Source organism: Bos indicus, chromosome 22 (genome assembly GCF_029378745.1).
Source record: "Bos indicus isolate NIAB-ARS_2022 breed Sahiwal x Tharparkar chromosome 22, NIAB-ARS_B.indTharparkar_mat_pri_1.0, whole genome shotgun sequence".
Taxonomy (NCBI): Eukaryota; Metazoa; Chordata; class Mammalia; order Artiodactyla; family Bovidae; genus Bos; species Bos indicus.
The window spans coordinates 14,143,561-14,169,187 of NC_091781.1; the positions used below are offsets into that span (position 1 = coordinate 14,143,561).

Here is a 25,627-nt window from a genome sequence, read left to right on the forward strand (position 1 = left end):
ATGAATGGTTGCTGAATTTTGTCAAGTGCTTTTTCTGCATCTATTGAGATAATCATGTGATTTTTATTATTCCTTTTGTTAATATGATGTACCTGACTGACTGATTTGCAAATGTTGAGCCATCCTTGGATCCCTAGATAATCTAACTTGATTATGGTGTATGATCCTTTTTATATACTGTTGGATTTGTTTTGCAAATATTTTGTTGAAAATTTCTGCATCAATGGTTCATCAAAGGTATTGGCCTGGTATTTTTATTTCTGTAGTGTTTTTGACTGGTTTTGGAATCAGGCTAAAGTGGACTTGTAGAATGAGGTATCACCTCACACCTATCAGAATGTCTATCATCAAAAAGTCTGCAAATAACAAATGTTGGAGAAAATGCAGCGAAAAAGGAACCCTTGTACACTGGTAGTAGAAACGTAAATTGGGGCATTCACTGTGGAAAACAGTATGGAAGTTCCTCAAAATTCTAAAAATAGAATTACTATTTGGCCCTGCAATTCCACTCCTGGGTATATATCTGAAAAAAATGAGTACATTAATTTGAAAAGACAGATGAGCCCCAGTGTTTGTAACAGCACTATTTAAAACACCCAAGATATGCAAGCAACCCCCCCAAAAAGATAAGTGGATAAAGAAGATGTAGTGTACACACACACACACACACACACACTCACACATGATGGAGTATTACTCAGCCATAAAAAAGAAGGAAATTCTGCTATTTGCAGCAATGTAGATGGATCTAGAGAATATTGCTGCTGCTGCTAAGTCGCGTCAGTCGTGTCCGACTCTGTGCGACCCCATAGACGGCAGCCCACCAGGCTCCCCCGTCCCTGGGATTCTCCAGGCAAGAACACTGGAGTGGGTTGCCATTTCCTTCTCCAATGCGTGAAAGTGGAAAGTGAAAGTGAAGTCGCTCAGTCGTGTCCGACTCTTCGAGACCCCATGGACTGCAGCCCACCAGGCTCCTCCGTCCATGGGATTTTCTAGTGAAATATATTTGACAAATACTGTACAGTATCGCTTATATGTAGAATTTTTTAGAGTAATACAAACAACTGTGTACAGGAAAATAGAAACAGACTCACAGATATTGAAAACAAACTACTGGTTGCCAGAGAGGAGAGAGAAATGAGGGGTAAGTTAGGGGTATGACATTAAGAGACACAAAGTCATGTATAAAACAGATAAGCAATAAAGATACACTGTAGAGCACAGGAAATTATAGCCATTATCTTGCAATAGCATTTAATGAAGTATAATGTGTAAAAATACTGAATCACTATGCTGTACGTGCATGTCTGCATGGTAAGTCGCTTCAGTTGTATCCAACTCTTTGCCAGGTTCTTTCGTCCATGTGATTCTCCAGGCAAGAATACTGGAGTGGGTTGCCATGCCCTCCTCCAGGGAACCTTCCCAACCCAGGGATAGAACTCGTATCTCTTACGCTTCCTGCACTGACAGGCAGATTCTTAACCACTAGCACCACTTGGGAAGCCCCACTATGCTGTACGCCTAAAACTGATAAAACATTGTAATTTACTTCAATTAAGAAAACAGAATTGTTCCACTATTTCAGTATCATCTCAAATATTATTCAATTCTGGATTAAAAAAAAAAAGCATTCTAAATGGAGTCCCTAAAGATCATGCTACAATTTGAATTTTTTAAGGAAATTTAGAGATCTCCCTTAAAGTGACTTAAAGACAGTGAACAGTAATTATCATCAGCACTGTAACAATTCTTGGGAGAGGCTTTCAAAATAATACTGACTTGCTATTGATATAAAATATCTACCCAACCATATGGGTTATTTCTTGATGCAAGATTTGTCCAGATTACTTCTAAGTGTATTCAAAGCAATATGAGGGCAACTGTAAGTCCGGTCTTCAGAAAGGCGTTCAAATGCCTAACTTACCTTCCATTTGGAAAAAGTCATGGAAGAAATAACCTTTAATTCGTCACTCTGGATATAAAACACAGTTGAGAGTTCACAGAGGCTTAAGAGCATATGAGTACTTGTAGTCCCCAAATTTAAAAAAATCAAATCTCAAGAATGATTTTCAGTGATCTGGTGTTTAAAATATTTGCTTATTGAAACAGAGTTTGAAATTACATTTTATAACTGGAAAGAACATTTTCAGTTCAAAATTCACTACAAAATTTACCTAAAAAGGACACTGTGTTATCTCTAGTTTTTTCATAAACTTTTTTTAAGGATAATTGCTTTACAGTATTGCATTGGTTTCTACCAAACATCAACATGAATCAGCCATAGATTTACCCATGTTTTCCAGAATTTTTAACCATCTATTTATTAAAGCAATGTCTAAGAAAGAGACTTAATTCGGAAGTGAAGGCCGCATACCTATTAGACATGAACAGAATCACCGTGGAATAAGTTTAAGAACCATTTCTTTTCTGTCTCTTGAATGATTTATGTTATATCAAAATTACCTTGGGGACTTCTTCAAACTCTACACACTCTCATCTGACCTTTGAGACCTTAAGCTACATGGGAAAGGGGCAGCAGGTGGAGAGACAGGAGAAGTAGTCAGTGTTGTTGAAGAGCTCTCCTACAACGCCGGGGTGAACCACCACCCTGGAGCACTCATCACTTTGTCACACTCTTCCTCACGGCCCTCCAGAGATCATAAATGGCCTGCCCAGTCACCTCCCTCACTGGAGCCATTCTGTTCAATCTAACTCTAACGGTTTCTCTGGATACCACTGTGGTTCATATAGAGATTCCCTTCAAACCTAGTAAATCCAGAAATCCTCTTATCCATTCAACACATTTCCCAAGTCAGGTCCACTCCCTTCAGGTCCATCCTAAGCAATGGATGCCACTCCTGAGGGGGGAGGACAATTAGCCATCTTTCCCTCTACACCCAGGGCAGTGTTTTCCAAGAGCTTCAAGGCCTAGGGCAGTGGTTCTCAAACTTCAGTAGGCATTAGAAGTGCTTGTTAGAATGCAGATTACTGGGCCTCTCCCTTCAGAGGCTCTGAGACAGTAGCTCTGGGTCAGGGTCCAAAATCCCATGTTTCTTACAAACTCCTAGGTTATTTAATGCTGCTCATCTTAGGCCCACACTGGTATAGGGGACTCTATGGGGCCAAGAGATGACTAGGCCAGTCTGGGTGAGAAGTGGTGGTGCCCTGGATTTCAGGGGTAACAGAGCTGCAGAGAGAGGCACACAGTCCTGGGCTGTATTTGTGAATCACACTCAAAGGACAGGTTGACTAGCTGGATGCAAACAGCAAAGGGGAAGGAAATACAGAAGATGAAGCAACAAAATGACATCTAGCCTTTGTTTTCCTTCATCTATCTTCCCTTTCCTTCCCTTCCCAAAGACAATACATCAGATTCTGAGGAAAGGGGGCAGACACGGGAATGCGGGCCTCCACTCACGGGGCCCAGGAAGTAGAGCGGCGGTGGCAAGGCAGGAGGATGATGACACAGAGGAGGAGGCCAGAGGGGTCGGAGTCTGCTACGCTGAATAAATGAGCTGAACAGGTCAATAAATGTACTGAGAATAGTGGGAACCAGGTTTCTGTCCGAGAAGGGATGTACACATATAGAAAATGGGAGGTCTAGAAAGAATTCTAATATACTGGATTAAAATTGGAAGTATCAGTATGAATGCATGAGTTTTGTTCCAAATACCTACAATGACAGATGTAAGAATAATTCTATGTATGTGTGAATATGTGCATGCGTGTGTGCTTAGTCGCTCAGTTGTATCTGACTCTTGGAGATCCCATGGATTGTAGTCCACCAGTCTCCTCTGTCCATGGAATTTTCCAGGCTAGAATACTGAAGTGGGTAGCCATACCCTTCTCCAGGGGATCTTCCTGACCCAGGGATCAAGCCCACGTCTCCTGCATTGGCAGGCAGATTCTTTACTACTGCGCCACCTGGCAAGCTCCATATGTATATACGGGTACATACACTTTTTTTCTATCTCTGAATACTTAGAAGGCCTGCAAACAATAAAACCCCAAAGCAGTAAGCACATCACCCAGACTGTGGGTTCTAAACATCAAAGCTTCCTTGGAGAAATGATTGGTTCCAGGGTTGGCAGAGTGAAAATACAAAGGCAGTCCAAAAACTGCATGGTTTCAGAAAGGTATCAAGTGATCAAACAATGACAGAAATAGATCAACAGGACACAAAAGCCAGCTTGGAGGGCTTCTAGTATGATCTGAGCATCCAAACAATGCATAACAACAGTGGTAACAGTAATATGACATTGCACTTCATCAAATAAAACGGGCATCCCTGATCATAATGAAACAAATACACACATATATGAGAGAGAAGGGACAGCGCATCCTTATGATAGAATTCCAACCAATACCAAAGGCCTATTTCTGCACTGCTCTTAAGTACAATGTGCAACAGTTTTTACATGTTTAACGGGTTATAGAAACAAAAAGAAAAATAAAACAAAAAGAATATGGGACCTAGGGAGGTGGGATCAGGTAGGGTAGAAAGGAAGCCCAGGAAGGAGACGATATATGTATACATACAGCTCAATTTGTCATACATCAGAAATTAACACAACATTATAAAGCAATTATACTCCAGTAACAACATACAGCTTTAAAAAAAAAAAGAATATGGAACAGAGACTGTATGTGGCCACCAAAACCCAAGGTACATACTATCTGGCCCTTTATAGAAAATATTCGCCAACTTCTAATATAAAAGGGATGAAGCAACTGGATAACCATCATACAGCAACCATCACAGAGGCATCTGAACCAGGCAGGATCCTCGATGGTGCTAAGGAGGTTCAGTGGGAAAACACTAGACAGACCCAGGTTGAGCCTTACCCTAAAAATTACAAGCCCCACAACCTTTAAACTCATAAATGACATGAAGTTCCCAGAAAGGCTGAGAAAATGTTTCAAACTGAAGGAGACCAAAGAAATATGAAAACAATATATTAACACATTACTGAATATAATCCTGGGGCATAAAAGAAGAAAGAGACATTTCGGGGGCAACTGGCAAAATTTCAGTGAAAAATTAATAATGTAGATGAAGGCTGAGAACAAAATATAAGAAGCCCAAGATGAAAGAGTGAAGCTTACCATGTCAGATGAAGAAAGTGCTAGAAGGTGTGAGACTTTGGTGGAAACAACTAGAAAGAACTTTGCCAAGAAAAGAAACCATACTGAGCATAAAGATAAAAATGATAACATAAACCCAATTAAAGCAAGACAGGTTTTTTTTTTTTTTTTTTTTAAGTCCAGGATTAAAATGAATGCCTTAAGTAAGATATGACTCAAAGATGCCTTGAGAAAGTTCACTGGTATACTCTGTAACTCTTTCTGACAGTTTCTTCCTAATTACTAATATCACAACTTGGGGAAGGGATTCTAACAATGTGAAGCTCATGAAGCAGATGTCCTTTGTTTAAAGATATTCAGTGAGCAGGATTGTTACCCCTTGATCTTCAAAATAACACGGTAAATAAAAGAACTCAAAAATATCCATCAGGGGCTCTGCTGACGGCTCAGTGGTAAAGAGACCGCTTGCCCATGCAGGAGACACAGGTACGATCCCTGATCCAGGACGATGCCACATCCCATGGAGCAACTAAGCCCGTGTGCCGCAGCTATTAAGCCCAAGAACTGCAGCTACTGAAGCCCACGCCGTAGAGCCCGTGCCGCACAACAAGAGAAACTGCAGCAATGAGAAGCCTGTGCACCACAACTAGAGAGGAGCCCTGCTCGCTGCAGTGAGAGAAAGCAGGCCTGGACAACAGCCCAAAATCAATAAATAACACTATAAAAATATATATGTCCATCAATACCCAATTTAGCAATACGCAAGTCATTAGCGATTTCAGCAAGACTAGATTCATTCACATGTTTAGGACAGATAACTGAAAACAGGCCAAAAAGGAGAATTTGTGGCAAAAACCCTTTCAAGAGGTATGGCTGGGGTAATGGGGGAACAAATGGATGTACACTCTAGAAAACTTTGGATATGTTTTTATATGAGATTTTTTTTTTATTGGGGTAAAGAATACATGAGCACTAATTAGAAAGATTTAGTAGACAAGGAGAGGTTAAAGATTTAGGAAAGAGCAAAAATAACATTTGACTGAAGATTCTCAAGAACAGATAGAAGAACAATGGAGAAGTTTCTCTGAGAGGAGAAGGGGCAGCTCATCAGTTGTAGGAGGAAGGGAAGAACTGAGGCAGGACAGGTATGGAGGCAAACAGGTCTACAGATGCGGAAGACATACACAGGGATAACTCCCATTGGATGTCTCCATTGTTATCTGGGAAGGATGGAGGAAGTCACTTACTGAGAATGAAGGGGGGAAAAGTGTGGCAATGGAGGCTTAAGGAATAAAGGTAAGTCTGAAATTTGGCACAGCAAGAAGCACAAGGATGAGTCAGCTCGAGAAATACAGAGAGGCTACCAGATAACACTGAGAGCCCAAATAAGACTGGTGATCAAAAAGAGCATCTAAATAAATCACGAGAAAGGCCTGAATCATTTTCACTGACGCTTATATTGATACAACCAGGTTAACACACCTGCATACATAATTATCTTTTACACCAAGTCATTATAACCATGGAAGTGAAGCAGTAGACAACTGGGATAAAAAAACTACAAAATCATAGATGCCTGAACTTTAACATGAATTCATTTGAACCATATGACAAACCCAATGAACATAAAATCTGAAAGACGGAGCTAACAAGAAAAGTCAAGGAGCACTAAAAATATACCCGACCAAATGCTATACCCTATCCACTACTGCAGTTTTCCACTACCACCTCCAAATAGTTCTTGGAATCCTAATGTCAGGGTCACACAAGATCCTTTTGGAATGTCTCGACGGTCCTCTTGCCTCAGGAGAAAAATCAAATTACTGTTCTCACCAACTGCTACTCTTGAGATTTCCACCTATTCAATGAAATTCACTCTATGTCTAGCACAGTTCTTCAAACTCGGTATTTAAATACATGCAAATATATCCCCCAAAGACGCTCCATCTTACCGATATTGCTGTTATCCTAAGAGAATCAACTGTGGAATGTTTGAATAGGTACCATAAAACAGGCCCAATTTCCCCAGTTATAAAGCCCTGGGCCTGAGCAGAAAACGTAGTGCAGACATTTTCAATAATCTTTGCTGCCATGTGATTCACAACACGTTCCTCCTACAGAGAGAGAGAGAAGAACACAAGGAGAAAATTAAATAGGTATTATTAATATTTAGGATGGCAAATATATACACATCATTTCTTCACAACCATTGCTTCATAAATAAAGACCTGACACCAAGACCATCACCTGCCCCTGGATGCATCGGGTGTTTCTGGAGGTGTGGCCATTTTCTCAGGCTTCTATAGAACCATTACATTTGGTTGATCGTTAAACATAGTTTAACATAATTCTCCATATATTGTTGTTGTTGCTGTTGTTTAGTTGCTAAGTTGTGTCCGACTCTTTTGTGACCCCACGGACTGTAGCTTGCCAGGCTCCCCTTTCTGTCCATGGGATTTCCCAGGCAAAAATACTGGAGTGGGTTGCCATTTTCATCCCCAGGGGATATTCCTGACCCAGGGATCGATCCCACACCTCCTACATTGCAGGTAGATTCTTTACTGCTGACCCACTAGGGAAGCCCCTAATTTTCCACATATTTCCATAAAAAGGTTGAAATAATCTAGAAAATACACATAACTTATAGTATAACAAAAACTTGACGATGATTTTAAAACCATAAAGAGTATGCAGAAAAATCATCAGAAGTTACTCTGGGCTGGAAATAATTAGCTAAAGACCACCTAAATACAGGGCATCAAGGAAAGTCCTAAGAAAGAAACTGCTCCAGTGGTGTGACCAAATTAACCTCAACTAAAGGCTGTACTATATTGTCCTAATAATGCTTAAAAGTCTCAAAAAGGATCAAGCTATTTCCAGGTAACTTAAATGAGTCCAAGAAAAAGCACAAAAGCACTTAAAAGACTTTAAAAAAAAGGCACAAAAGTACTTGCTGCTGCTGCTAAGTCACTTCAGTCGTGTCCGACTCTGTGACCCCACAGATGGCAGCCCACCAGGTTCCCTCGTCCCTCGGATTCTCCAGGCAAGAACACTGGAGTGGGTTGCCACTTCCTTCTCCAATGCATGAAAGTGAAAAGTGAAAGTGAAGTTGCTCAGTCGTGTCAGACTCTTAGCGACCCCATGGACTGTAGCCTACCAGGCTCCTCCGTCCATGGGGTTTTCCAGGCAAGAGTACTAGAGTGGGGTGCCACTGCCTTCTTAAAAGACTTAAAAACAAAATGCCCAATAACACAAAAATCACAATATTTGACATCTGATTAAATTCACACACACAGAACAGGAAAATATGACTCATAAGAGAAAATTCAGTGATAGAATAAGAAAAAAGCATTTAAATGGCTATTATAAATACAGTCCATATACTGAAGAAGAAAGAAGCATGTTAAGAATGAAAGAAATAGATTAAAAAATGACCCAAGTCAGAAGACTACAATGTTTAATATGAAAAATACGCTGAATTGGAATATCATCAGACTCTGCACACTCAATGACTAGAGAAGATTAGTGAAGACATAGCAATTAGCAAAAACAAACAAAAAGCTAGAATACTGGAGCAGGTTGCCACACCCGCCTCCAGCCTATCTTCCCAACCCGAAGATCAAAACCACGTCTCTTATGGCTGGCAAACGGGTGCTTTACCCCTTGGTGCCACCTAGGAAGCCCAATCTAAAAAACTCAATGAACCTCAAGAGGAAGAAAGAAAAATAACATCAAGGTACATCATAATAAGAAAGCTGAATGCCGAAGAACTGATGCTTTTTAACTGTGGTGTTGGAGAAGATTTGAGAGTCCCTTGGACTGCAAGGAGATCAAACCGGTCAATCCTAAAGGAAATCAGTCCTGAATATTCATTGGAAGGACTGATGCTGAAGCTCTGATACTTTGGCCACCTGATCTGAAGAACTGACTCACTGGAAAAGACCCTGATGCTGGGTAAGATAGAAGGCAGGAGGAGAAGGGGACAACAGAGGATGAGATGGTTGGAAGGCATCACAAACTCGATGGACATGAGTTTGAGTAAGCTCTGGGAGTTGGTGATGGACGGGGAAGCCTGGTGTGCAGTCCACGGGGTCAGAGAGTCCAATACGACTGAGTGACTGAACTGAACATCATAACCGGACTGCTAAAAGGCAATAATAAAGAGAAACTTGTAGAAACAGTGACAGTAAAAGGACATATAGAGACTATCTAACACATTACCTAACAAAGATAAGGATGATGGGAGACTTCTCATGAGAAATAATGCAAACCAGAACACAGAGGAACAATATCATTGAAGTACCAAAAGAAAAAGAACCGTCAACCTATAAATGTATACCCAACAATAACATCTTTCAAAACAGGTTGGTAAAAGGTACAAATTTTCACCTATAAGATGAATAAGGTCTGGAGGTCTAATGTAAAACGATGTGACTCTAGTTGATAACACTATGTTGTATAATTGAAATTTGCTAAAAGAGGAGAATTTAAATGTTCTCACTCCTACCACCCAAAAAAGGTAACAGGATAAAATATGAGACAGTTTATGTGTTGACTCAATAGGGGAATGTATGCATCTATCACAATGATTGCATGTATCAAATCATCACTTTGTACACTTTAAATATCTTACACTTTCATGTCAATTATACCGCAATAAAACTGAAAACAATTTAAATATCTATCTCTGATAAAAGAGACAAAAAACAATCAGCATGAACATAGATTTACATCCGTATGTATCGATCAGATTAACAAGCTTGACCTACTTTGAGAAAAAAAGTACATCACTCAACAATGGCAGAACTGAACTTTTTTCCCCTAATTATACATACATACTAAGTCATGGGAGAAGTCTCAACAAATTCCAAAGACTTAAAATCATACATACACCATTCCCTCTATCCACAATACCATGAAGTTAAACATAATAATAAAAAGATTAAAAAAAAAAAAAAAGATAGGTATTAAATGAGAAAGACGCAGAAGAGCTATAGAATTTGTTAAGTCTACAAAGCATACAATGGGATAAAACAGTTAAAGGAACATGGAAATTTACACAGAAGTCCAACCAGTGTAAACTGTACAGCCCTGTGGAGCTTTCCCCCTAAGATTATCTGCCACAGGAGAAGAGGAGGTGCAGACCTCACTCTGGCAGCGAGCACACCACACTTTGTGCCTCTGACCTCACCAAGAGTCAGGAAACTGATCTACTCCCTGAACTCAGAAAAAAACTCAGGATTGCTTCTTTATGCCATTCTCAAAGGTTCGCTTTAAGACACATTAGGCAACTCCATACTTGGTAAGCCCTGCTGCATTCTACTAATATTAGCATTCCAAATATTATGAATAGTGATATTAAAGAGAAAAACACACACAAAAAAAGCCTGTATCATTCCTATTCCCCATACACATTGCCCACTTTCACTATATAAAGGCAAGGAGAAAGGTGCGTACCTATAGAGAACCCGAAGTTGATGGCACACACGTTCTTCATTAGGAAAATTAAACTTAAAACTGTGACAGTAACAAAAACAGAAAATGTAGCTGTACATTTTCACTTATATCCAATATCAAGAGAATTTAACTTCTCCATCCTCATTTTAGATAACCAGTGTCCAAAAACACTTCAAAGATAATACACATAATGACTAATATCTCTATACTTTCTAATTCAAGTCCTGCCTTTTTCTAATTAAATTCATAAGCAATTTACCACTAGCTTTCTTTTTTTAAAAGCACTAATTAAAAACTGAAAATTCAATTTCCTCTTAAAAGAAATTTGTTACATCGAAATTGTCTAATAAGCTTTTGTTCAGAAATGAATAATTAGGCCAAGGATTTATTATTTGAGCCTCACATTTTAACATATGCCAGGTGTCAGTTCAGCACCCATAATTATAAACAGACTATTATGCAAGTTATTTAAAAAAGATGAGGTTGATTAGATACAAATGCATACAATGAATCTCCTCTAAACATGTGGAAACATTCTAGGTGCTATTTTCAGTTTCTGTGCCCACTGTAGAGTAGGTTGCTACCTACCCAGATGAAAATAACTACTTTCAAGGAAAGTCAGCTTCCTCGGCCTCCCTACTTCATGCACATACTGAACATATGCTATGTAAGTTCATTGCCAAATGTTCCCAGGATCAATACAGTGATGATACCAAGTACATAATCTGTCTTTGCTAGTATAATCATTGGAAGGACTGATGCTGAAGCTCCAATACTTTGGCCACCTGATATGAAGAGCTGGTGGCCTTCACCGGAAAAGACCCTGCTGCTGGGAAAGACTGACTGCAAGAGGAGAAGGGGAGACAGAGGATGAGATGGTTGGATGGCATCATGGATTCAATGGATATGAGTTTGAGCAAACTCAGGGAAATAGTGAAGGATAGGGAAGCCTGGCAGGCTGCAGTTCATGGGGTTGCAAAGAGTTGGACACAACTTAGCGACTGAAAAACAAACATGAGGGTAAAAGCAATGGAATGGAAAGCTGTCAAAGAGAGCCCAAGTCAGAAGCACGTGGAAGACCAGCCAGCAAGGTACCTTTTTTCATACAAAACATCAGGTGGGGCTCCAACTATCAAACTACTCCAGAGTGGCACACCTGGGACTCCAATCCACACCCTCTGACTCCCAGCTCAAAGTCTCCAAAATGCCAACACCAAGTCGAAACAATGACTCAGTGTCATCATGGACACCTTTTCTTCTATACTGCCACACTCTCTTTAAAACAGTTATACCACAGAGACTTCCTTGGTGGTCCAGGATTCTTAACAAACAATCCGCCTTCCAATGCAGGGGACAAGGATTTGATCCATGGCTATGGAACTAAGATCTCACATCCCACGGGGCAACTAGGTCCAAGTGCCACAACCTAGGCCCAGCACGGCCAAAATAAAAACAAATAAAATTTTCAAACATAAAATGTTATACCAGATTTTTTTTTTTTGGCATGTTCCACCCGAAGTCTCTCACTCTAAATATTTCCCTCTTTCCACCTGAGCATTTACATCTGTAACAAGATCAAAATCACTTGACTCACATTTCTACTATCATTGTTAAAATTACAGAAATCATAACAGGTTGACCTGTTTCGAAAACAAGGTCATAATCTCTTAGGTAATCTTTTGAAAAAGAGAAAGTTTCCTGAACACTATTTAAATAAACTCATAACAGTCCCAGAATAAGACTACCTTTCTCTCCCAAAGTGCATCCTACAATGTGCCACAGGATAAGATATGTCTGTGGGCAAATAAATTTGAAAACATCATATACAATACGCTCCCATGTGGATTCATAATTAAAAGTTCTGAAAAGTACTAAATACAAACGAAACCATTCAACTTTGTTTAACCTGATATGTCCCAATGTATTTGACTAGAAAACCCTTATCACAGAACATGTAGGAAAATCCCTTGGCAAAGTTAGTTATCTATGCACCAGAAACATGAACAAAATTTATAATTTAAAACTAAAATTGTCTTCTAAGAAATTTACATATGAATTAAAACAAAAAAGTACAATTCCCATACCACATTTTTCTCAATGCACAGATTAGAAGGATAAGGGGTATAAATCAGAATCAATGGCCCAAGTTCAATAAAGCACATTACTAAGTTTTGAAAGTATAAAAAGGTCAATAAGTTAGGCAGAAAACATCAATATATTTAAGAACAACAGAAACAGCACAACAATGTAAATGTTCTTCATGCCACTGAACTATATGCTTAATAGCTAAGATGGCAAATAGTATATATATTTTACCACAATTTAAAAACATACAAGAGAAACAGAATAGACATTCTTAATCTATACAGTAATACAACTTTGTTATTGTAACAAAAGAAAAAAGAGGCAATAAAATTCTACCCCCCTGAAAAAGTTTAAACCATCCCATAAAAAAGCCTGGACCCAGAAAAAAATTTAACTAGGGATTATCTGTGGAGAAGGCAATTGCAACCCACTCCAGTACTCTTGCCTGGAGAATCCCATGGACGGAGGAGCCTGGTAGGCTGCCGTCCATGGGGTCGCTAAGAGTGGGCACGACTGAGCGACTTCACTTTCACTTTTCACTTTCATGCATTGGAGAAGGAAATGGCAACCCACTCCAGTGTTCTTGCCTGGAGAATCCCAGGGACAGAGGAGCCTGGTGGGCTGCTGTCTATGGGGTCGCACAGAGTCGGACACGACTGAAGCGATTTAGCAGCAGCAGCAGCAGGGATTATCTATAAAATAACAATAATGGAAACACTACATGTCAAAACAATGGGACACAGCTAACACTAGGTTGAGACGAAAGTTGATAGTCTTAAGGGTCTTAGTCACTACCTAAGAGAAGGGAAGAAAATGCAAAGGTAGTTACAAAACAGCAAGAAATGGCACACTAAACCAGAGACTAAAAAAAAATCACTTTCCTAATAAATGAAGATAGGGCAGTATCTTAATCATCTTTGCCTCTCCTGTATCCAGTCAGTACATAGTATGTTTCATAAACGCTACCTCTAAAGAATGGGAGCTGTATCTGAGAGAGTTGACTTAAGCAGTGAATTAAATACATTAGCGGAATGTCATGGAGAATTCAAAGGAACTACAATCATCTTATTTCAGTGTTTTTTAAGCCAAATATGACATTCTCTTGTTAGTCTTCTCATTGAATATGCCTTCCATTTTCACTACTATCAGTCCTCCTTAAATTTATTCATAGACGTATACTCTCAATCAATGTACCAACAGGTGAACATGTAATTTTTAGAATCAACTTTTCAAGTAAAAAGAAAATTAAAAAGGAGCTCAGAAACTCATGAAAAAGATTACAAGGGTAACAAAAAATGTCAGTGTATATTTTCAAAATTATTAAAAAGTAAAGACTATTAATTTAAACAGCATGGCACAGATAACAGCCCAACAGAACTAATTAGAGCCCAGGAAGAGACATGCACACAGACATGACCGAGGTGACACCAGAGTCGTGGGGAGAAGACTTTTCATTAGATGATGCTGGGATAACTGATTCCATTTATTTTAAAAACAGAACTGGACCCACACGTATCGCCACACACAGACACACAAAACAATTACAAATAAACTTCTAAACAGAAAAAAGGAAAAAATAAAAAATAACTTTTAGAAGAATAACATGGGCAGCCCTTGTGGCTGAATGGTAAAGAATCCGTCTGCCAGTGCAGGAGACACAGGTTGGATCCCGGACCCGGGAAGACCCCACATGCCTCAGAGCAACTGAGACCAAGCGCCACAACTACCGAGCCTGCGCTCTAGAGCCCCAGAGCCGCAGCAACTGAGCCCGCACGCTCGAGAGCCCGTGCTCCACCAGAGAAGCCGCCCCAGTGAGAAGCCTGCACACCGCACCCAGAGAGTAGCCCCGCTTGCTACAGCTAGAGAAAGCCTGTGCAGCAGCGAGGAGCCAGTCAGCCAAAAATAAATGACGTGAAAGTGAAAGTCACTCAGTCGTGTCCAACTCTGCAAATTTTCCAGGCCAGAATACTACAGTGGCTAGCCTTTCCCCTTCTCCAGCGGATCTTCCCAACCCAGGGATCAAACCCAGGTCCCCCGCATTGCAGGCGGATTCTTCACCAGCTGAGCCACAAGGGAAGCCCAAGAATACTAGAGCGGGTAGCCTATCCCTTCTCCAGCAGATCTTCCTGACCCAGGAATCAAACCGGGGTCTCCTGCATTGCAGGCAGATTCTTTACCAACTGAGCTGTAAGAGAAGCCCAAAAATAAATAAAAGTATACACAAAAACTTTTATTTAGTTTTGGGCTTCCCTGATAGCATCACTGACTCAACGGACATGGGTTTGGGTGGACTCTGGGAGTTGGTGATGGACAGGGAGGCCTGGCGTGCTGTGGTTCATGGGGTTGCAAAGAGTCGGACACGAATGAGCAACTGAACTGAACTGATACACACAAAAAGGAATATGTAATAGCACATCTTAGTGTTAGATTAACATCTCATGGATTGATAAATATCTATTAAAATAAGAACTTCTGCTTAGCCACAGACACTGTAAAGGAAACGAAAAGATCAAACACAAAATAGAAAAGTATCTGGGACCCGTGTAAACAAGAAAAGATTAATATCCAGAATACATAAAAGAAATTCCTGTGGGTAGAGTACCATGACATCTGAATTTTTTCAAACATCTCAGAAAATAAACAAATGAATAAATAATAAATACACATATATGGATATATGTACATACACACATTACAACAAAGCAAAGAAGGCAAATATATTAACAGCTGACGGAAATAAAGGCCATTAGTTTTCTTTCCTTTTCTAATACTTGAAACATTTTATAGCAATAGCTGGTGGAGGATGATGGTATGCAGAATTCCTACAAAGCAAGAGAAGAAACTGGCTTAAGACTTGATAATCATTTTCAAAACAGGAAATTCCAAAAACCAAGATAAACAGAAAAAGATGGTCATCCTCATTAGTACTCAAGAAAATACATATTAAAACGACACTGAGGAAACAATTTAATGGTCATGAGATTGTCAAAAATTTAAACTGTGACTCTATCAAACGTTCAAGAAGATGTGGGTTAATGGATACTCCTATATAAACTGATACACATGTGTGCCTGTGTTCCTGCATTGAGGCACACCAACACACTATTCAGTGGGACCAATGAGCTGCACTTTACACAATCAACGTGTATCAACCTCAACCTAGCTTTAAGCAAAAGAAAAAAAAATTAAGTCTCAAAAGAACATGATGCCAATCCATTCAGAATCAATCAATCTAGTATTTAGCAATACACTCAAAAAGGGAAACAAAATAAAGAAACATTTGTAAAAAGAAAAAAAAAATTTAAGAAAAACAAGAAAACCTTGGTGAAGTTTATCACCAAAGTCAGAATAGCGGTTACTCCTTGAAAGAAAGTACAAATTTCAATCCAAAAGAGACAGAGAATTCTCTAAGCAACCAGCCTTTTGCTTTTTAACAGAGTGAGTCAGAGTATGCGCTTTTAACCATATCCATACAATTCATATACTCTTCTGTAAGAAAGAACCTACATTCAGAAATACCACGAGGAGCTGGGAAAACAGTTTTCTACATTAAAAAAATTAAATCATCGAAGACAAGTGACTTAAAAATTATTTTACCTTCAACTATGTCCTGAATACAATAGACAAATTGCCTCAAGAACTGCTACAATTAAATTATTTTTGAAAAGACAAATCCTTTTTTCAGGGGAATGTTCACCTCTGAATTTGTCATTTTGTAGGGACAGTGTTAGTGTACATGCTGCCAAAGCATACACTAAAACGTCTTCCAAATGTATAAAATTTTCACAAATTAGAGAGTTCTAGACTGTCTTCCCTCTTCATGAAAAATATACAAGACCTGACACACATACGAAGAGAGAAGAAAAGACAAGTGTGTATACTCACAGTTAACTCTATCATTCTATCATTAGCTGTATCATTAGGTTACAATTAACAATGCACATGCATAGCAAACATTCTTCATAGTATGTACTCGATGACAAATACAGGAGCGGTTGGGGAGGACATATCTAATAAAGGACACCACCTCATGGGTTAGAACTGACCATCTTTTACTCAGCATTAATCTAAGTTTTATAAATTAAAGATACAAAGTTCTAAAACTTTCTTTACACCATTTAAAAAATCCCTGGAAGACTCCTTTCTCCTTTGAGCTCCTGTATTTTGTTCTTCGGCGTGAATGCACTTGACAGATTCCACTTTATAGTTTATCTCATCTCCCACAACAGGTAGATGTGTGCATGAACATAGAGTCCACCTTCTTCATCCGTGTGCCCCCTGGGCATGCCTAGCTTGAGGCCCTGAATGATAAACCCCAACATGTCTTTTGACTACAGATAAAGATAGCTTAATTCTCATATTGTTGATACAGCGCAGTTCACTGGCTTCACGCACACCCCACAGGGACAACTGACTACACATTCACCCTACAGGCTGGGACGTGCTCTCGATGCCTTTCTGGATCACTAGGGGAAAACTGAAGACATTTTTCTGTACTTGGAACATCATGCCATTACCATAACATGCATGAAGTAATGAACTCAAAAGGAAGATGTTTGTTTTGACATTTTTTTTTCATTCCTTAAGGAATGCTTTTAGCCTATGGCTTTGCCTTGGGTGAGACAATGTCAAGGTTTAAAGCAAACAAAAATGCCAGCCTTTGAGGTCAGTTATAAATCCTCCTCACGGTCACACACAGGAGCTACTTATGCAAGTTGGCTGGTTGGCCAGCCGGCTGGTTTTCAGCCATGAATAGCAAGAGAAGGGATGTGCATAAACTGAAGAAACCACATCACATAATAACGACTACTTAATATTAAAATCAGTGGATGCTGGTGGCAGCTTCCTTGTTTCTGAACCACAAAATGGCAATATGACAAGATAATCACTGGGCTATCGAGGCTGGCAGAAAATTCCCTGCATACACCTGGCTTACTAAACTGAGTTACTGTAACTGGAAGCGGGGGATTAAGGATATGTCATTGAGAGCTACTTAGGTTGTTTATATTTGCTATCGTCTCTTAAAAAGCAAGACGTTTAAACAAGTGAATGTGAGTTGGTTTTTTCACTTGCTCCCCTGTAGGCCACGGGCTCACAGTGGCTTGTCGGGATTATTTAAATTCAGGAGCGGTACAGTACTTGGCTGACAGGCTCGAGCACCGCTGCAGGCTACAATCCTCACACAGTGCCTGAAGGGTTATTACAATTGCAGGCGTCTACAGAGAACAACAAAGCAGCCTTACCCCTTCCCGAAGGCACCTCATTAGCACCGTGTATGCAGCCAAGGGAACAGCCCAGCATTCTCGGGGGTGCTTTTTTTTTTCTTCCTAAAAATGAAGTAGAAGGAAAGGCAGTGAGGCTAACGGCACAGAAGGTGTTAACCCTTTCAAGAAAAAAGGCTAAGTTTCACATACACAAATGACGTCGAACTTCTTAACTTTCTACTGCAAGTACTGCTTACAACCTGCCAATCATGACCGGATGAGGGGTCCTTCACTGCAGTGTACATACAAAGCACTTCTTCTGTTTCCCAGGATGTCATATACGATGTTGATAAGCTCCCCTCAGCAATAGCTCGATGGAAAGAACCAAGGGATGACAGCATGACCTGGCTGATAGAGAAACCACGCCACTGATAACCACAGATTACGATACACACACTTCTACCTAAAGGTATGACATCATCTGGAATGATGTGGAAGCACAGAACATGCAGTTTGGAGTAGCATCTCTGGATAATCCATAAGAACAAGGAAAACACAGTATGCTACCTAGCAAGATGAAGCTCGACAAAAGCAAGTAACTAGGATCAGTGAGTACACTGCTTGGAAGGATATCAGGAATAATTCTTTCACAAAGAACTAAGTTAGAAAAATAACCACAAGAACTCTCCTGGAATCTAACAAATAAAGTCACAAAATCAATCAGGGGCCACAGAGAAAGATGAGAAAAAAAAAAATAAAACACTGGTTATAGCAGAAGCAAGTAGGTTCTGCTTAGACAGAATATTTCTGTTTGAAGACTGTCCAAATGTCAGAAGTGGTACCTTACTGATCCAAAAGTACTTAATACCAATGATGGGAATTGTGACTCGTTAACACTGTACCCTTAATCATGAACTGCCACACGTGGTCATAATCTAGCCATTATCGACCGGAGCTGCTCCAGCTCAAAAATCACTAGTTCAGCACCCAATTTAACTTTCAAACACAATGTGCCTCCCTTCCAGCTCATTTATTCACAACATTCACCACAGGCTTTCCTTAACATCCCTGGACCCTACTCCCCATGTTCCTCGCCCTTTTTCTTTACCCCCGTCTATCCCCTACTCACCTTGGCTGCCACTGAGATTCCTGGCCTATAATTTAATCACTCCTGACAAAGGCCTGAAGGAGCTCATTCTTTGGAGTTCCACTGTCTCAGGTCTGGGGAAACTCAGCCTCACCCAAAGGCAGTGGCTTGCTCTCTCTAGGCCTGTGGTCAGACAGCTGGGCTCTGGGAGGCGGGACACCAAAAACACCGACTCCAGAGTGACGTAGGATGGGGAAGCCCAGGGACCTTCCAGGTCACTCACCAGGCCTGCTTCTCTCTCTGACATACTTCCTCTCCTGAAAAACTACAGCATTTCAACCCACTGCCCTCCCAAAACTTCGCTTTTCTTCTTCACAAAGATCATGAAAGTCACAAGAGAGGAACCACGCGCTCACCTCCACCTGCAGCTGGCTGCTGCTCATACCCTGGGTCACCGTAAGACAGGTTCCTCCACCCCTTCCATGCAGGCTCACAAGTCCCCTCCCACCCTTCTTCCTTCAGGGTCACCAGCTTCTGGACTATCCCTTACTGCTCCTAAGTGTTCAACATGGTGTCTCCATGGGATCCTTCCTATTTCCACCAGACTCACTGTCATCTCCCATTTGCAAAACAGCCCTCCACCCCACACCCCTCTGCTCTTTCCTATGGTGATGCTCACCTCATACTGACTTCCTCAGGATCCCACGTCCCTCTAAATCCTCAACACACAGCAGTCTGACTTCTTCTTCCTCCCACTCCATGTTAAATACATACATAAAACAGCTCTTGTTGGGTTCCTGGTTGACTTTTGTATCCACTCAACCCAGGGGACTCTTTGTAGTCCTTTTTCTTGGACCATAACTTCCACATTCAGCCCTATAAACTCTTTTCTGAAATACCCACTCCTCTCCTGATTTTGCTCCTACTTCACTTACTCGCAGTTACAGACCAGAAGCTTCTCTTACAATCCTCCCATCTATTCTCCACATTGAAACCAGAGTCACCCTTGCGGCACTTAAGTCAGATGACATCCATACCTTTCTTATAACTCTTAACCAGCTTCCTCTTGCTCTTATGATCAAAACCAAGGCCCCCGACTTGGCTGAGGAGCCTTCCGCGGTCACATCCCTGTCTCCTGCAGCCCTGCCTCTTGCTCACTTCCCTCCTGTCCCACTGGCCATGCTGCAGCTCATGACTGAAAACAAGCACCTACTGTGTGCCAAGAACTCTTCTAAACAAAGTCATGCAGCTATGAACAAGACAGACAAATGTTCTGTCTTAATGGTGTTCAGTGGGGCGGTGGTGGGGAGGGAGTGGTGGGCACAAAAAATTTTTTTTTACTTAAACAAAATAAACAAGGCAAGACAGTCATGCAAGCTATAAAGAAAAGCACAGCTGGCCAAGGGGTTAGAGGAAGTCTGTATGCAAAGGGCTTCATCTCACAGTTCTCAGGTTCAGGAGGAGGCTCTCTGCAGAAATCCATGCAAGAGAAGATGAACAGCAGATGTCTGCAGGTAAACACTGTGAGCAGGAAGAACAGCGAATGCACAAGTGTGGCAGCACGATCAGGGTGTGGGGGCTTCGAGGTCCCATGGGGAGGCCAGCGAGGCTGGAAGGAGAAAGCGGCTAAGAGGGTAGAGAGGACAAAGGTCATATGGGAACTGAGGAGCAGCCCCCAAGGCCCAGAGGTGACAACAAGGAAGACAGGGAGCAGGGGGAGCCCTAGGAGTGACAACGGTGGAGGGGCCTTTCCTCCACAGGCTCTCTCCAGCTTAGGTCTGGGGACTGCAGTGCACACAGAGTGACGCAACGAGACCACCTGGGAGTTCTTTCAGCAGGCCAGGTGACAGACGGTGACGTGCTGGACCAGGAGAGACAAAACATGGGAACACCTGACTCTAGCTCATTATGCATCCTTGACAAAAGGAAGAAAAAGATACATAAACTAAAATGTGCTGTCTCACACATTCCTCTATAGAATCACAGTCCGGACTGCAGTCCTCAAGCTTGTAACCTTGGAGTGTTGCCAGAGAGCCAAAAGGTCAGGACGTCAGTCTCTTTGTTATACACGTTGTGTGTGTGTGTGTGTGTCTGTGTGTGTCTGTGTGTGTGTGTGTCTGTGTGTGTGTGTAATTTCAGGTCAGTCCCAGTAGGTCAGCGCTGCCCTGAGAAGTTAAGGTTTACCTACATTCAAAGTTACAACGCCACAAAACACCCTCATTGCATGAAACATTAGTGATTTTTGTGGATATAACTTCCTGTCATTAGTTCAGTTCAGTCGCTCAGACATGTCCGACTCTTTGCAACCCCGTGGACTGCCAGGCTTCCCTGTCCATCACCAATTCCCGGAGCTTACTCAAATTCATGTCCATTGAGTCAGTGATGCCATCCAACCAACTCAACCTCTGTTGTCCCCTTCTCCTCCCACCTTCAATATTTCCCAGCATCAGGGTCTTTTCCAATGAGTTAGTTCTTCGCATCAGGTGGTCAAAGTATTGGACTTTCAGCTTCAGCATCAGTCCCTGCAATGAATATTCAAGACTGATTTCTTTTAGGATGGACTGGTATAATCTCCTTGCAGTCCAAGGCATTCTCAAGAGTCTTCTCCAATACCACAGTTCAAAAGCATCAGTTCTTCGGTGCTCAGCTTTCTTTATGGTCCAACTCTCATATCCATACATGACTACTGGAAAAACCATAGCTTTGACTAGATGGAACTTTGTTGGCAAAGTAATGTCTCTGCTTGGTTGATCATAGCTTTGCTTCCAAGGAGCAAATGTCTTTTAATTTCATGGCTGCAGTCACCATCTGCAGTGATTTTAGAGCCCCCAAAAATAAAGTCTGTCACTGTTTTCACTGTTTCCCCATCTATTTGCCATGAAGTGATGGGACCGGATCCCATGATCTTAGTTTTCTGAATGCTGAATTTTAAGCCAACTTTTTGACCCTCCTCTCTCACTTTCATCAAGAGGCTCTTTAGTTCTTCTTCACTTTCTGCCATATCATTAAGATGTGGTCAAATGTCATGGCCACAGAATCATCCCTATACTAAAATAGCCTAGCTTATATCCAATTAAAGTAAGTAGCAAGAGAAATGATTCTTCAGATCTACTTTCAGAAATAAATGTGATTCTGTAACATTCCCTTTATAGAAGACTAAAAAATGCAAACTAGTCTATGTGACAAAAGGCAAGTAAGTGGTTGCCTGGGGACAGGGACAGAGGAAGGATGAAGGAATTACCGAGGGTGCTAAGGAAACCTTTTGGAGGTGATGGAGATTTTCATTATCTTGACTGTGGTGATGGTTACACAGATGTATACATATATTCAGTTCAATTGGTCAGTCATGTCCGATTCTTTGTGACCCCATGAACTGCAGCACGCCAGGCCTCCCTGTCCATCAACTCCCAGAGTCCACCCAAACCCATGTCCATTGAGTCGGTGATGCCATCCAACCATCTCATCCTGTCATCCATTCTCCTCGTGCCCTCAATCTTTCCCAATATCAGGGTCTCTTCAAATGAATCAGCTCTTTGCATCAGGTGGCCAAAGTATTAGAGTTTCAGCTTCAACATCAGTCCTTCCAATGAACACCTAGGACTAATCTCCTCTAGGATGAACTGGTTGGATCTCCTTGCAGTCCAAGGGACTCTCAAGAGTCTTCTCCAACACCACAGTTCAAAAGCATCAATTCTTCAGTGCTCAGCTTTCTTTATATAGTCCAACTCTCACATCCATACATGACTACAGGAAAAACCATAGCCTTGACTAGATGGACCTTTGTTGGCAAAGTAATGTCTCTGCTTTTGAATATGCTGTCTAGGTTGGTCATACCTTTCCTTCCAAGGAGTAAGCGTCTTTTAATTTCATGGCTGCAGTCACCATCTGCAGTGATTTTGGAGCCCAGAAAAATAAAGTCAGCCACTGTTTCCCCATCTATTTGCCATGAAGTGATGGGACCGGATGCCATGATCTTTGTTTTCTAAGATCATGTTGAGCTTTAAGCCAACTTTTTCACTCTCTTCTTTCACTTTCATCAGAGACTCTTTAGTTCTTCTTCACTTTCTGCCATAGGGTGATGTCATCTGCATACCTGAGGTTACTGGTATTTCTCCCGGCAATCTTGATTCCAGCTTGTGCTTCCTCCAGCCCAGCATTTCTCATGATGTACTCTGAATATAAGTTAAATAAGCAGGGTGACAATATAAAGCCTTGACATACTCCTTTTCCTATTTGGAACCAGTCTGTTGTTCCATATCCAGTTCTAACTGTTGCTTCCTGATCTGCATAGAGGTTTCTCAAGAGGCAGATCAGGTGGTCTGGTATTCCCATCTCTTTCAGAATTTTCTACAGTTTATTGTGATCCACACAGTCAAAGGCTTTGGCATAGTCAATAAAACAGAAATAGATGTTTTTCTGGAACCCTCTTGCTTTTTCCATGATCCAGCAGATGTCTGCAATTTGATCTCTGGTTCCTCTGCCTTTTCTAAAACCAACTTGAACATTTGGAAGTTCATGGTTCACGTGTTGCTGAAGCCTGGCTTGGAGAATTTTGAACATTACTTACTAGTGTGTGAGATGAGTGCAACTGTGCGGTAGTTTGAGCATTCTTTGGCATTGCCTTTCTTTGGGATTGGAATGAAAACTGACCTTTTCCAGTCCTGTGGCCACTGCTGAGTTTTCCAAATTTGCTGATGTATTGAGTGCAACACTTTCACAGCATCATCTTTCAGGATTTGAAATAGCTCAACTGGAATTCCATCACCTCCACCAGCTTTGTTTGTAGTGATGCTTCCTAAAGCCCACTTGACTTCACATTCCAGGATGTCTGGCTCTAGTTGAGTGTGAGTGATCACACCATCGTGATTATCTGCATTGTGAAGATCTTTTTTGTACAGTTCTTCTGTGTATTCTTGCCACCTCTTCTTAATATCCTCTATTAGTACTGACCAAATTGCAATTTTAAACATGTGCAGTTTATGGTATGCCAACTATACCTCAATTAAGCTGACAGAAAAGGTTAAAAAAAAAAAAAAAGACACACTCACAAAAAGAACTGGACTAGACAGACTCCCATCCCTGATAAGATGGCAGACAAGATACCTGATCACTCTTCTAAGGAAAGCAGTTTTACTCTACGTCCTTAAAATGCCTCAGAGAGCTGACAAAAAAAAACAAAGAATAATCAAGCCAAAAATCAGCTGCAAGATGAAGGGATAAACAGAGCACTGAAGTTTGCTTTCATTCTCTGAGCCTGCAGAACTTGGTAACTTTGAGCTTTGATGTCAAGGCCTCAAGGGCCCAAGCCAAGAGTAAAGTTGATACAAACTCTCCAGCTGCACCCTCAAGGAACCACAAGGAAAGCTGTCTTTCACAAAACTTAGCACACAAGAGAACGTTCCAGTGCAAGAGGAGGAAGGGAGGGAGCACTAAATACGAATTGAAGAAGACATCCATATTAATTATTAAGAATTAGCTCCAGTGTATATACCTCCATATACTTTTTAATACTGTGTAACTATTAAGTGAAAAACGTTGTTCTACCCGCTTTATAAAATGAGACAAAGTGAGAATCTACATTTCTACTTTCTAATTTCTCATTACAGGCAAAAATAACTCTGTAAGGATAAGTAAGAAAGCAACTGCGATGGTTATTTACCGGGGAACTACACAGAAGGGGACAGAAAAAGAAAAGGGACCATAGACTGTGTACCTTTCTATACTTCCAAGGTCTATAGTTTCATGAATGTGGTATCTCTTCAAAATATAAAATTATCTGAGAATAAACTCAACTAAGTGAAATACACAAAAAGCTTTATGAGTTAAATCACTTACATGAAAAAAAAACTTGTAATATAAATACACAGAAACATCAGTTTTTGTGTACTAAATGTACTAATACTATGTAATAGTACATAAATGTACTAATACTCTAATACACTCAGCACAATTCCAAACATGTATTAGAAGACTCAAAATCATAAAGATATCAGGACTTCTGCATAGTCAATGGTGTTTTCAAAAGATGATTTCATAATTGGACAATCTGATTCTAAAATTTTTTCTGACATGCAAATGACCAAGAAGAGCCAAGACATTTTTGAAAAGGAAGAATAAGGAGGAGAGATTTGCTGTACCAGCTATCAATACTAAATATGGAACTAAGTGATTTTAAATACTGATGTTTTCTAACAATTACTTTAATTGCCTTAAAATGACGATTATCCAGAGAGTCAACTTAGATACTAAGGATACTGAGGTTATATAACATTTAAGCAAGTTCTAGAACCAAAACAAGTGGAAACAAAGAACATTTGATTAATTTATAACGTACTGGCACTCATTTAAAACAGAGCATCACATGAAATGAATGACTCATAATGTATCTATATCTATTTAAGATATTCCCCCCAAAAGAGGTCAAAATCTGCAGCCACAAACTCTCACCACCATGTTATTAATAACAGCATGTGTATTAGTGACTCAGTCGTGTCCAACTCTTTGCGACTCCATGGCTCCTCTGTCCATGGTATCCTCCAGGCAAGAAGTCTGGGGTGGCTTGCCATTTCCTTCTCCAGGGGATCTTCCTGACCCAAGGACTGAACCCGGGTCTCCTGCATTTCAGATTCTTTACCATCTGAGCCATAAGGGAGGCTTCCAGGTGGCACTAGTGGTAAAGAACTCGCCTGTCAATGCAGGTGAAAGTAAG

General features: G+C 40.7%; 1 protein-coding gene across 11 annotated transcripts in view; it reads right to left on the reverse strand.

Annotated features, from left to right (window-relative positions):
* Positions 1-25,627, reverse strand: part of ULK4 (unc-51 like kinase 4) — a 521,313-nt gene that overhangs the window by 400,820 nt on the left and 94,866 nt on the right. For all 11 annotated transcript variants that reach the window (XR_011562944.1, XM_070776132.1, XM_070776127.1 and 8 more), the window contains 2 exons: positions 17,871-17,954; positions 7,038-7,199 (listed from right to left, as the gene is read on the reverse strand). Coding sequence is in view for 10 of the 11 variants with exons in the window: in XM_070776132.1 (XP_070632233.1) it covers positions 7,038-7,199; positions 17,871-17,954 (246 nt within the window). In the remaining variant the exon portion in view is untranslated. The remainder of the gene's footprint in view (positions 1-7,037; positions 7,200-17,870; positions 17,955-25,627) is intronic.